The sequence below is a fragment of the Danaus plexippus genome, assembly GCF_018135715.1.
Source record: "Danaus plexippus chromosome 16 unlocalized genomic scaffold, MEX_DaPlex mxdp_23, whole genome shotgun sequence".
Lineage (NCBI taxonomy): Eukaryota > Metazoa > Arthropoda > Insecta > Lepidoptera > Nymphalidae > Danaus > Danaus plexippus.
The window spans coordinates 235,512-249,804 of NW_026869851.1; the positions used below are offsets into that span (position 1 = coordinate 235,512).

At 33.5% G+C, this 14,293-nt stretch overlaps 2 protein-coding genes across 2 annotated transcripts; one reads left to right on the plus strand and one right to left on the minus strand.

The window, feature by feature from the left end:
- Positions 1 to 559: 559 nt before the first annotated feature.
- On the plus strand, positions 560 to 9,782 carry LOC116771678 (structural maintenance of chromosomes protein 6). The gene is made up of 18 exons (XM_032663584.2): positions 560 to 1,020; positions 1,167 to 1,322; positions 1,669 to 1,910; positions 2,081 to 2,331; positions 2,599 to 2,796; positions 3,126 to 3,328; positions 3,513 to 3,659; positions 4,084 to 4,211; positions 4,765 to 4,966; positions 5,580 to 5,745; positions 5,877 to 6,096; positions 6,382 to 6,552; positions 6,938 to 7,116; positions 7,513 to 7,684; positions 8,106 to 8,216; positions 8,521 to 8,694; positions 9,388 to 9,515; positions 9,667 to 9,782. The coding sequence occupies exons 1-18, from the start codon at positions 792 to 794 to the stop codon at positions 9,695 to 9,697; spliced, it is 3,108 nt and encodes a 1,035-aa protein (XP_032519475.2). The 5' UTR covers positions 560 to 791; the 3' UTR covers positions 9,698 to 9,782.
- Positions 9,783 to 10,074: 292 nt separating this feature from the next.
- Positions 10,075 to 14,253, minus strand: LOC116771679 (probable peptidoglycan muropeptide transporter SLC46). The gene is made up of 8 exons (XM_032663585.2): positions 14,112 to 14,253; positions 13,870 to 13,980; positions 12,859 to 13,119; positions 12,548 to 12,722; positions 11,489 to 11,666; positions 10,780 to 11,158; positions 10,429 to 10,669; positions 10,075 to 10,248 (listed from the first exon to the last, which is right to left on the minus strand). The coding sequence occupies exons 2-8, from the start codon at positions 13,973 to 13,975 to the stop codon at positions 10,200 to 10,202; spliced, it is 1,389 nt and encodes a 462-aa protein (XP_032519476.2). The 5' UTR covers positions 13,976 to 13,980; positions 14,112 to 14,253; the 3' UTR covers positions 10,075 to 10,199.
- Positions 14,254 to 14,293: the final 40 nt, after the last annotated feature.

Here is a 14,293-nt window from a genome sequence, read left to right on the forward strand (position 1 = left end):
ACATGTAGAAAACAAATTAATGACAATTAATACAGTCATATTTTCAAACTACTTGACTGTCAATGAATATTTGCAAAAATATGTTGTGATGCAACAGTCAATATATCAATTTATTTATTTAAACAATTCTCTCATATATTATTATATTCCTACTCCATAAACCCAAACACTAAAGCAATAAATAAAACATTTTGAATATTACTAGTGTTATTGTTATTACACTTTATTGAAGTAGAATTTGCTTATATAAAAAAAATAAAATAGTCTGATACAACATAATACAAGACACGCTAGAACACTATTATGTATGGCGTGGCGTCGCAAGCAACGTCCATGCGAGCGAAAACCGTATCGTATTTTCCTTGTATTCTCCCTACGCGGCTGTGCTGTAAGTAAATAGTAAATACTAATTAGTAATTACTAAATAGTGTGAAATGTGAATCGACTTTCGACTTGTGACTGACTACTAACTGCTATAATCGAGATATCTCGAGACATTTTCATAATCGAATGATTTCGTTAGTATCTCTCATAATCGTCCACTTCTACTCGTATCCAAAGCCGTAAAAACTTTTACAAAATATATGTTATCAAACACTATTTTTAAATGAAGTATGTTTAATGTTAATGTAAAATGTTATACGTTAGTCCTTTCCGGATAGATAATAACAATTATGTATTTAAATCCTTAGATTAAAAGTTATTAGTAATGTGACGATTTTTAACCTTTGTTTACTGAGGAGTTTTTCGAAGAGTTGCTTATTCGTTAAGTAAAGTTGGAAGTAAAAAACATGTACAGAGATATCGCTGAAGAAGACATAGATGGATTAGTTCTGAGTATCCATCTAGAAAACTTTTTCTGTCATGATAATTTTTATATAAATTTTGATGATCATAGAAATAAGAATATTCATTCAGTAGTTGGTCGTAATGGCAGTGGTAAGAGTGCAGTTCTTACAGCATTGATAGTCGGCTTGGGAGGTAGGGCATCTGCCACCAGTAGAGGAAACAATTTGAAATGTGAGTACACTATTTAAACAGACGCTATGTAATGCTGTAAGGGAATTCATTATTCAATTATGTAGAAAGTTACATTAGGCATCACATAATTTGTTTGCAAACTTTAAAAAAACTGTTCCAAAATGTGTGTGCTGAAAATTTTCTAGCATTCATTAAAGAAGGCAAGACCCAGGCAACCATCGAGATAAAAATAAAAAATAGCAGTCCAAGGGCATACAAACCTGAAATCTATGGTGATAGCATAACAATTGTGCGAACGATTACTTCTACGGGTGGAGGTTATAAATTCAAAAACAGTCAAGGTAAATCAAGTAAAGTGTATTTGAAAATTTTACAAGGAATATGTAAACAAAACTTTGTTATTATTTATTACCACTATTAGGACTTTCTTTTGAAAACTTCTGGATTTTTTTAAAATAAAAGTACCAAATTATTAAAAAAGCTTTATACATTTAAATTCAAATGATAATTTCTGCTTTATTCATATTGGATGTAGAGACTATTGCTGTCAGTTTCTAAGATCTTGTTTAATCTAAATTAACACCACACTTGTAATAATAATACCATATAAATATATATTATTTATAATCACGTTCAATCAATTTAAATGTGCTCAAAGTGTATATATTATTATAAAATGATTTATAGGTGTGGTGAAATCTACAAAGGGTTCTGATATAAACGCCATAACACTGTTTCATGACATACAAGTCGATAACCCAATATCTGTTCTGAACCAAGATGATGCTAGGACTCTACACGGCAAAGATGGAAAGAAAAAATACACATTGTTCAGAAAAGCGACGCACTTTGATCAAACCGAGGCTTATTATGACAAGGCGTTGGAAAACTGTAACAAAGCTAATTCCATATGGAAGAGGAAGAATGAGGTTTGTGAAACAGAATTTATAACATATTTTTAATAAATCATCTTTGACTCCATTTATATAATTGAAATAAATATATTTATATATTTTTTACTTTCAAATAAACTAATTTAATCACACTGGATGGTGAATTTGACATTGCCATAATATATAAACTAATACATATATTACAGGCATTTGAAAAACTTTCCAAAGAACATGAAAGACTTACCAGACTATACAATCAGTTAAAACCGAAAGAAGAGATAGAAGCTCAGAAAAAAGCAATTCAAGATGAGATTAAATGGTGGGATATTAGAGAGATTGAGAAAGAAGTAAAGATTATTCAGACTAAGTGTAGCGAAGAACGTGCTAACTGTCAAAATAATACTGAAAAGCTAAGATCTCTGGAAGAAAAGTATGGAGGCGGGAACAGTCAAGTTGAGTAAGTATTTTCTATGATCTACACTATTTAAATTGTGTTGAGTTATTGTTAAAATGAAGCTAATTTATTTATTTATTTATTTGTAATACGTTATTTTATTATTTTTAAAAACAAACACCTCCGACGTTTCGGTTACAGCAACCGTGATCACCTCTGTTATATTATAATAATATTAGTTTCATTTAAGCGAATATTAGTTTCATTATTGATAAAATGATTTTCATGGTGAAAATGCTTCGAGGAGCTAAATGTGTGTGTCACCTTCAGGCTTTTGAAGCAGCAGTTGACTGAGCGTGAAGCTCGTCATCGTGAATTGCTGCGAGAAGTGCGTGAAGCGGAGACAGCGCTGCGTATGGCCAATGAGAGCCTACAAAGTGAGCGACAAGCGCACGCGCAGATAAAAACGCGACGTTCAAGGGAACAGGGGCAGGTCGCGGACTTGGAGAGGGAGATACAGAAAATATGGTTAGAGCTGATAAAGTATTTTGATTATATTTATATCTGCAGATCATACCAATCATATGGCTTCGTATTATTGAGGGTAATATGGGAATATGGATTTATATTCCTTTTAATTATTATTTTTTAATAAATGCCATATATTTTTTTCACAATCAGTTATAGTAAGAACATTCAAGTAGTTCTCGCAGTGATATAATAACAAACAAACAAATATTTTTATTTACTAACGTTGGAGTTAATAACTGATATTTTAAACGTGTTCGTGTTTTTTCCTTGTATTTTTCGTGTTTGTTGAACGATGACATATAAAACGATTAACTATATATTGACAGCGTGCATGGTGAGAACGACAGCGCATCTCGTCGCGAGGCGTTAAAACGTGAACTGCAGGAGCGGCAGGTCGAGTTGAGAGAAGCTAGCTCCAGACACGAGACGGTGGCGCATGAAGAGACACAGGCGGCTCAGAACGCGAACAGAGCGGACGACGAGTATGACGACTTTAGGAAGCAGACATGCGAACTTCAGACGAAGATGGGTCAGGAACATAGCAATATTAATGACCCTATTTTTTCAACAAAATGACACATTCACTAACAATTAACTTGTTAATGTAACAGTATACACTATGAACTATTTAGTCGTGAACATAAAAACGACCTTATAAAGTTATCTCTGAGTTGATAATTGAACATTCGTAATTCGATGATCGTTGTTTTCAGAGAAACTGTCCGTGAGTGTCCGCGAGCTGAAAGAGCAGTCTACTGACTCGCTAGCAGTTTTCGGCGCTACGATGGTGGAGTTCTGTGCTCGAGTCCGAACAGAAGTCCAGAACGGACAGTTCACGGCAGAACCCAGAGGACCTATTGGTGACGAAACTTGTTTAGTTATATAAAAACAAACACATTAAATCACTTACACTTTATATGCATAGTATATATTGAGAAAATTTTTCCTTAACAATTATTTTTGATAGTCAGTTACTAAGAAGGCTATAAGCTCGCTCGGATCTTCGAACTTAGCCGTTTCAAATATTGCTATATATATAGGATGTGTCTTACAAGCACATGACTACGAAGTGATTATAATTTTCGTTAGTTAAAGTATGCTATCTCATACATAATACATAACCGGCGTTTCATTTAAAACCCACACTAGAAGATTTTTATTACAATAATTTCATATACATACATATTTTATACATATATCGTACTTTGTTCTGACTCGGTAAAGCCGTAAAAATATACATGTTTGTATTTTTATAATGACCATTATATTATGTTATCACCTTAGGCAGCTTTGTGAAAGTCAAAGACAAACGCTGGGCCGGAGCCTTGGAACACTTATTGGACGGATGCATGTACAACTTCTGTGTGAACGAACCGAGAGATTCGAAACGGCTCTTCAAATTAATGGATGAGGTAGTATTAGTGTGACTGATTAAAAATAACTATAAATATATAACTTTTCCTTATTATATTATAAATGTATGATTTTTGCTATTTCAAGCGCAAACTACTGAACGGATTTTATAGTAATGTACGTTACCCATGAGAATAAGCCATAGCTGATAATTTATCTGTAATAGGTGTTTATGTGTGACGTCACGTGACAGCCGGTATGTGTGTACATTATGTAGATTACCATGTCTATTGTTTTATCAAACTAACCGTTCCTTTGTGACCCAAATTCCAAAGCCCACGCGGGTGACGTCGCTGCCAATAACTAGTACTCGCATATGTGTTATACTTCAATTAAATTAAATTCATTAATAACGCGCGAGTTGGTCCGTCTGGACGATTTATTCCGCATATCGCAGGTCTAGCTGCTGTTCGTCTCCACGATATTAATTCTAAGTATATCTTCTGTTTCAATACATTCATTCATTCATTCAAGTGGCAAAAATTTCAGTTACGTCACAACATAATCTTTATAAAAACAGCATTAACAACTAAGTCTAATCTGATGATTTAGGTTTGGAAGGACAGAGGCGGTCGTAAGCCGGGTGTGACGTGTAGCGCCTTCAGGCCGCAAGTTCACGACGTCAGCGCGCGCAGAGTTTCCGCCCCCGGCGCCGTCTGTGCCCTCGACGCCCTTGAAATAGATGACGTGGTGGTCGCCAATTACCTCATAGACAACCTCGATCTAGAGACAGTCTTGCTGGTGCCCACCCACGGTTACTAACTATGTTGTATTACTGAATTCTTGATGTGTATATCATTGTAATGTCACATTGATTCGGTTATTTCATGAAAATAATTTTGCAAATAAAGTTTACTTAATAAATTATTTGAAGCACATAATATACCTAAGTAAGATTAAAATTAAAATTTTATAAAAAAGATTTAAATAAATAAAAGTGGTCCAATATGATATAAAAATCACACATCAAACGTGATGTGATTGGTCTGACGTCATAGTGCATATTATTGCGTGTTTATAAACATTCTGTGAGAGGATCGGCGCGAACAAATTTGAATGGGATATGCACAATGACGTCACATACGCAAGAGGGAGCTGCCTATTCGTTTAAATTTTAACAATTTATTTATTTTTAAGTAGTTTAAATGTTTATGAATAAAAAGTCTTTTTTTTTTTTTTTTTTTAATATTTTTTTTGTTTTGAAAAATCATGCAAATACCAAATTGATGCGATATCTGAATTAGATATGAATAAAATAATATCTACAGCTAATCATTAAAATAAATGTCCAGAAGTCACTCCGTGCGCGGATATTAAAAATATTTGAAGCTCACCATATAGGTATAATTTATAATTTTATCTGTCAGATGACGCGGTTCGTCTCTGTGTGTCCGCTGAGAACGTGCCCGCCAACTGCTATAAGGTGGTCACGGCGGACTGCTCGGAGTACATGCCGGCGCCGCGGTACAGAATATACGGAGGAAAGGAAAGGACGCCTCACTTCCTCAGCACCTCTATAGGAGATCGAACCAGGTAAACATTTTGTACGCCACATCACCAGCCCATACGTCCGAAACAAATTAAAAACGCGCGCAAAGAAGATACTAGTGTTACGAAGATCGCACACTGATTTCTGAACACACTGCATATTATACCGTTTTTAGGCAGCTCGGAGAAAAGATCGAAGAGTTGAAGACGACGCTGTCAGAGAGGAGAGCAGAGGAGGAGCGGCTGGCGGCCGCTAAAGAAAGTGCTCGGAAGTTACAGGAACAAGCTGCTGCTCAGTTGCACGCGCTGCAAAGTAAGCTGCGGCAGTGCGAGCGGCGAGTCGCCGAGACCAAGGACGCGCTCGAGGAGCAGGCGGCGCCGCGGCGGGCTGTGCTAGTCAGTACTCACACACTCTCACGCTGAACCCGAAAGCTACTTTTAAATTTGTCTATATTTACGATCATCACACTCAATGGGATTATTTAGCATCTTGATGAAATTTATTTTTTAAATCATCACGTATAAGGTTTAAGTAAAATCTTATCAACGGCGACCGTTATAAAAAATAACTCATACATATAAAAAAACGTTTATTTTTATTACTTGTAAAAATCAAACGGATATAATTTAATCGTTTAAATAAAAGGTTATTGCTCTCTATCGGAAACGTATATTATTTAGGAGGAGGAATATGAAAAATATAAAGAGAAGATCAAATGTCTGGATGAGAAGTTACAAGCTATGGAGGAGAAGATTCGTGTTTGTGGAAAGGAGAAAGAGGAGGCTGGCGGGCGCTTAGCGCAAGTCAAGGCGGAGTTCAACGAAATTGATGCGGAATATAAGAAACTCAAGGTAATTGGAACTGACATTATGGTATATGGCCCTATACATTTCTAGTCCCGGATGTAAGTCCCGAGCTCCAAATGCATATCATATTTTTTGTCCAAAATGTAAAAGTTATTGTATGAGTATTGAGTGAATAAGAGATTTAGTAAAAACGAAGTTACGTCACCATTTCTGTTAAGCACTAATTATACGTCCAAAGATGTTTACACAATAATCTTTGTTTGTTTTATTTATTGTTTAATGTTGAATAGATGTATTATATAGGAGTAACGATATTTTTCGATTCGATTGTCAATGGCATAAGAATTTTCAAAATAGGTTATATCTATATGTCAGAATATTATATTTTTAAGGTAAATTACAAGTTGATTCATATAAGTCACTGTTTCAGGATAAACTGATGCAGAAAGAGCTGGAAATTGAAAACGGGCAGACAAAGAAGATGAGCTTCGAGCTGAGAGTCAAAGAGGGACAGAAAAAGTTGGAGGAGCTCGAGAACGCGTTGGCGCAAAGCAAAAACGTGCTGGAACAACAGACACAAGGACTGTCTGACAGGCCGCAGCAGCTCAGGTGACAGACACACATACACAATTTTATCAGAGATTTCAGAAATCTCCGGATTTTTTTTTTGTTTTTCGATCCTTAAATCTTGTGCCACTGGTATTGTATGATTTTAAACATTTGAAAAAAAAAAACAACAATGTGATTATTAATGGCTTAAGAATTAAGGTAACTAATATGCCGCATATACAAAAAAACATATTGTTTATAATACAAATGTTGCAATTAAAATAATTGGCCCACAATTTCCTATATAGCGATTGTTTATATTAGGAAAAATACCATTCTCTTGTAAATCAATTTTTTTTATTGGTTATGACTATTTCGTTCAACGGCTCTCAAATTATCCGCATCATGTATGCTTACTGAACGATTTAAAATTAACTAAACACTTTATATTATCAGGTCCAAATCCGAGTTGCAAAATCAATTGAGAGAAATTGAACAAAAACTGTCCGCCTTAGACTCCAACCGCCTCCCGAGCCGGAAGAAAGTTCACGCCGACTTAGTAGCTGTGACGAAGAGAAAAAATTTCGTTGAGACCGAATTGAAAACGCTCAAGGATCTCATCAAGGAGGTGTGATGTATTACTATAAATATAAATAAAAAAAAAATAAAGCCAATATATAATAGGTAATACTTATATTGACAATTCTTGTATTTGTAAATTAATATCAGATTATTCACATATACAGTTAATCTTAATGGAAAAAAATTAGTTACGAAACTTATATATTTAATTTATATGGAACACTAGACGACCCCCACATCGAAGGATTACTTTCTTATCGACTCCGCTTCTGTAGACATTTCAAAACATCGGTATTTTAATATTAAGTGTGTGTAAACTATTTAACGCTAAATTAGTGTGAAGCTCAAATGCACGGAATAAATTCTATTATCGAATTGTTACTAAAAATTTTAGAAATAGTGAATACTTCATGTGACATCTAGTATATATATATATATATATGATATATAATATTACATATGTGCAGATAGAGAAGATAACAAAAGACCATTTAAAGCTGTGCTACCAGCTGCAGATCGATATCGGACGGAGGGTTCAGTTTTGTTTCATTGACAAATTGAAACTACGCAATTATAAGGTATTGTAAAACTTACTATCTTGAAATTAAGAAGGTGATTTGATTGAAACATTAACTTTTGTTCATAATTTAACTTAATAAGTTGCAGTTTTTTACTCTTACGTTTATTTTACATGTTTTGTTTTTTAAATCTCCATATATCATATATTAAATTTGTCATTTACTGGTCTATTAAATTTTTATATATAATTTATAATTAAATTAATAAATACAAATAATCTTTCCAAGTCAGTCTGTTTACAAAATTTATCGCTCCCCATTGGACATAGTGCCTCATATTAATGCATTATGAATGCTTGTTCAGGGGCAAATCAATCTGGACCACGGTGCCCGTATTCTGGATATAGAGGTCGCCGGCAAGACGACGGACACGCTGTCGGGCGGCGAGCGGTCGTACTCCACCATGGCCCTGATCATGGCGCTGTGGGAGTGCGTCGAGCTGCCGTTCTATTTCATGGACGAGTTCGACGTGTTCATGGTGAGCTTCGTTTTCATTTGATGCGACAGTTTTAAACGTTGTGTCTGAAGCCGCGCCGTGATGGAAACTAAATGTGGCTTTCATATTATATGAACCGAGGTATGATAATTCAAAAACAACAAAGAATCATTGAAGTTTTTTTAAACTTTATTTTATTAAACTTTGAAAACAAAGAATATTAGTTGATTAGTTATAAATTTCAGATTTACGTTATAACTCTTTTAACTTCTTGCCAACAGAAAAGAGTCTAGTAAAGTTAAATTAATTTAAATTTAGAATTTCGTTGAAAAGTATTGTTTGGATGGAACAAAATTAAACACTCACGTCATTGATAACTTTATATAATACAAAAGAATAGTTTATATCTTATAGAAGCTTAAGTTCATAATGTGAAAATGGACGTAAATTAAATGTCTCAAATAAAAAAAAATGAATACTTATATAAATGAATAATGAACAACAAGTACGTCTTTTGGCTAATTTCACGACGCCCACACTGTTTACTTCGTTGCATAGCAAGAATACCAAACACATGTACTAGGAATCTACCGACTCACTCTCTCTTCTACTTTCTACATATGTGTATCTTTCTTTCTCTCTCAGTCAGCGTAAAACGTTTAACGCAACCTTGTGGGAAGTCGCAAAAGAAGTTCTTCATACGCCCGCACTTCAATAATATTGTGTATGTTACAGGACAATGTAAATCGTGACATTGTGTGGGATCAGTTAGTAAGATTCGCGGCTCGGCGTCCCAGCCGACAGTTCGTGTTCTTCACACCTCAGACGCTTCCCATAGCTGCCAGCGACATCGTGATACACAGGTGAAATACATACACAAACACACACACAAAATTCACACGCACACTTACACCAACACCCACACACACATACAAATTTATACACGCACAGGCACATTACAGAAGGTATTTCTTAATTTATATTTATATTATTAATTATTAATTTTCATTACAGCCTCGATAACCCCATGAGGATGAACAACTAATACAGCAGTTATTTTTATTGTACGTGTTTATTTACAACAGTTTTGTAATTTGTATTTTTTTTAATAAATTTTATAGAATATAAAACCTCTTTTTTAAATACTGCGATAATGTATAAACACCTTTAAAATACACCAGGTACATTTTTGTATAGTATCAATTTGGATTCGTTTTATATTATGTATGCGCTCAAACAGAACTTGTGTGAAAATATTATAATGAAGGCAGATCGTTATATAATCCAAAAGTATTTATCAGATATAAAAAAGGTTGATTGATTCAATTTATTGAATGATAAAAATCTATACAATAAAAATTAGTTAACAATGGTGAACGAACCACAGTATTAAATTAAAAGAGCTTTGTCTAATTGTAAGATTTTTTATGAATATAATATATTTTTCGTCTGAATTTTCCTTGCAAACAGACCGACTGTCCCAACTCAGAGTTATGTTGACAATTCAACACAGACCACGTGTGAATGTAAAATACTGGAAGCTCCCTTCACATGTTCACATCTACGACGTTCTTCTTTGAATAGTACAGCACCTGTCTATAAATTGGCTTTATCAAAATTGCATAGTTTATTCAAATGTCAAACCGTAGAACAATAATAGCGATTTGTTTACTTGGTTTTCTTTGTGTTTGTTACTTTGTTTGTGTACATTTTATAATCGTGAAAAAAAATTAATATGTTCGTGAATATAATTATAAATAAACAGGACCTACTTACAGTAACATAACCAAGCAGATGACATTCATAACTGCGCTTAGAATGTAGATGGCGCCAGGGAATACAGATAATGTAGAGGAGTATAGGGAATTAAAAATAATAGGTGCAATAATTTGCGCTACACTCTCCATGGCGCAAAGGAGGGCGAACACCTTCGCTATGTCCTCTTCTGGCAAAAATTTACTGACATATGAATTTATTAATGGTAACGGAAGTCCTTTGAATGGTGACACAAATATGCCTAAAATTAAAAAATTAACACAATAAAAACAAACGTCAAACATGGAATACAATTAATTTAGCCTCAAACTTAATAACTAATGTTCATAATACTAAAAAACGGAAACTTACTCAAATATATTTGCCACCATTGCGTTGCAAACGCTTTTATCATGTAATCTATAATTGCCGTCGTTAATGCAATCATCACAAATGTTATATCTCCAATCCGCAGTAGTCTCTCAATTACCATGACACCAAGAAATGCTCCAAAAAAAGCTGTTATTGTGCTAACAGCTGAATATGTTGTGTAAACCCTTAAAGACCAATTCAGTTTATTTCTCAAATATAAATATTCCAAGTAACTCCACCCGACTTGTACCGTGATAAGAACTAATTTTATTATTGCCATAAGTATGATAATATTTCTTCCTTTGTTAGGACGATGTTTAAAACATCCTTTTAACATATCTTTAAGATGCGAACAGTTAAACAAACTTCCCGCTCGGCCCTGTGGATTAAAATTAACTTTATATAATTATAAAGTAATTGAATTTTATATATCAATAAAAAATAAGACATTAGTTATTGAAGATTATAAAGTACTCATGCAAAAGTTAATTTAAAAATATGAATTACGAATTAACATATTCAAATGTTGGTTATCATATTATGTTGTTCATCCATAAAAGTTCTCATTTGTTACTATTGTTTGATTTTCATAAAGAGACTCTTACTTATCTTTCTATTATCATCATATTTTATAAAGTGAGTTTAAGTTTTATAATTATTGTTACAATAAAATGCCTGGCTTAATGCGTGGTAAGAATCATTTTATTACCTGTTCAGCCCCAGACAAGGACTCTATGATCCAAATCTTTACAAACAAATATGTAATAACGTTTACTGTGGCGGTAAATATTAGTACGTAAGAATAACCCATGTGTACTATTAGGTAGGAACTAGACAAAGAGCCCACAAGAGTTCCGAGGCATAATGAGGCGTCAACTAACAACATTCTGAAATATTAAAATAGACATTATACTATATTTGTGAAATAAATTGACAAATTAAAAAGTAAACCACATCATTTTTAATGAGGGAAAGAATAAAGTGAAAAAAATATAACAATGCAGATTTTGGAATAAATAAGCTTTCACTAGTGGTTTATAGTAATTAACAAACACGATCTTTAGAACCTCGTTACAAAACAGTTAACACTTTAATTCCACAATACAGGCAGTTTTGGAATGGGGCGATGTCAATCTTGTGAAAATTAACCCCACTAAAACATAATCTTAACTTTATAACGGCAACGCTATTCTGTTCAAACTGACTCCAATTAAGAATATGTCCCTAGAATACTCCGGGCGCTTTTAGTTGCTAGGTCTTGATGTATCGTGCAGTGAGTTGGTTCATTGAGTCTCTAAAACAACTGCAAGGAATCTCAGTGTACCAGCAGAAATGCAGGTGTTTAATTGTCTAAAGGTTTAATATAATGCAGAAATGCTGCCATGATATTAGATCAAGCACTGCCAAACGTCACCTCACTGCCTTTAACTCCGTGGAGTGACGCGCAAGAGGCCTAACAGGCTGTTTAAATGCTTCTCCATATTCTATACGATACACATTGAGAGTGCACAGGATTTGCACGTTTTAATTCCTGCATCCCTTTCTTTTAATCAGATGACCTGACTCACGGTAGGCCTTCATTTTCACCTTTCTAGCATAAGGACAAACCTATACACTGCCTCCTTCTTCATGAGTATACCAAGTGTTTGAACATATTGTCTGAGTCTGTATATTATTCCTATTATAATACTGTCTGAGACTGAGATAGTGCTATTACCACCTATGCTTCATTGATAGTAGACTTGGATAATAAACATCAATAAATCACCTTATCGTTCTGCTACTTGGAGAACTGGTATCCTTAATGAAGGAGTAGGCACCCGTGAATAATACAACATTGCCTCCGGATAATGAAAACGGGATGGAAGTCAAAAGTAGCCACCATGGGTTGAGGCTATTGACCATTTCGAAAATTACCAGAAATATTCCGGATATTGAAGCACCTGCAATAGATAATTATGCTGAAATTATTTAAACATTTACAAAATTAGGATATAAATAATCACAATCACACAATATTTACATATAATAAATTATAAAGAATATAGAATAAAAATCAGATAAACTAAGCACTCTTACCAAACAATGGCCAAACTAGCAACGGTTTTCTTCCGTAGGTATCGGACCACACACCTACAAATACGGACATAATCGCGGGACAGATGTTGTCCAAAACTAATTTAGTAGTCGATATATAGGTATAGTACTTTTGAACATCGGTCTCTAAATTGCTTGTGTGATTTGTTTTGACTGGAGATAGAAATAGTTCGCATTCATCTACGGTATGATTTAAATTATATATACAGGATCTGTATAAAACTATGGCGGTGAAAGCAGATGCTGAAACAGACATTTTGAGTATTAAAATATTGAAGCAAATATTTAATATTGTCTACTTACACATAGTCTTTATTGATGTGGCTTGGTATAAATAAAAAGACTCATCCAATGATGAATCATTCCATTACGATTCGAAACTATTTCTTGCTAAGTTTTAATCAATACAAACAGATCCTTAGAAATTTTATATGGTACGCATGTGTCTATGCGAGTGACCGATTTCGAGGCTTCTTTTTATTTGAAAGCAAGTGTCATTCCTCTGGTTCTGGCTATATTTGGTTTAATCATCGTAACAGTGTAAGTGTATCATGTTAACAACTCTTTTACAAAATAATGTAATAATTTTTGACGTATGATTACTAGATTAAGTGATTCACGTTTTACCAATATAATTATGAAATGTTAATGAATACCAGGTGGGTTTTTAATATGAAATAAAATTTTGTTATTATTAGGTATAGTTTAAACTTGTTTTGCATATTATAATTAAGAAAATTTTTCCGTCACGGTTTTATAATAAGTTTGAACAAAAAGTTACAGTTAAAATAGAGCAACAAAGATATTTATTCTAAATATAAAAAAAAAAAACATTACATACAGGTGTTATACAAAAGTAAAATATCAGGAATGCAAAATTATAAACGTTGATTAAGCGGGGAAGTGGACATAAACATCAATGCATTGAATACTAATGTTGTTAATTTTATTATACAAGAATTATAATTGAGGTGATATAAATTATCTTTTTACCTGATATATACATTGTAGCCGTGTTGAGAAATAACGCCAACTCTATTGAATTTTTGATCGATCGTTTTGAAAAATTTGGTATGGCATTATCATTATTTTCTGTCATTGCTCCTGGAAACAGAACAGAAGTCATAAAAAAAAGCCTTATTTATGTAGATTGTTATTAGTAAGCAAGAAACATGAAACAAATACGTTACTTTATGATAAAGATTTTTCACGGATTAATTATATTATATACTTACAATATTATAGTTCCTAAAACGTTATTTTTAAACACAACCAACTGATTGCGAATATTCTTTATTTGTTATACTAACATATAGTCACTGATGACCTAATAGTTAATAGAATTTTAAAATAACGACAGCTCTCATTGAAAAGACAGAGTTATTACTGCTCTACTGATTTGCTATTGTCCAAGTGT

Coding starts and splice junctions, on each gene's coding strand:
- LOC116771678 (XM_032663584.2), top strand. CDS start 792: ATGTACAGAGATATCGCTGAAGAAGACATAGATGGATTAGTTCTGAGT. Junction 5,746..5,876: donor TCTATAGGAGATCGAACCAG/GTAAACATTTTG, acceptor TACCGTTTTTAG/GCAGCTCGGAGAAAAGATCG. Junction 7,117..7,512: donor GACAGGCCGCAGCAGCTCAG/GTGACAGACACA, acceptor TTATATTATCAG/GTCCAAATCCGAGTTGCAAA.
- LOC116771679 (XM_032663585.2), bottom strand. CDS start 13,975: ATGACAGAAAATAATGATAATGCCATACCAAATTTTTCAAAACGATCG. Junction 12,723..12,858: donor GCTAGTTTGGCCATTGTTTG/GTAAGAGTGCTT, acceptor TATCTATTGCAG/GTGCTTCAATATCCGGAATA. Junction 10,670..10,779: donor ATGGTGGCAAATATATTTGA/GTAAGTTTCCGT, acceptor TTTTAATTTTAG/GCATATTTGTGTCACCATTC.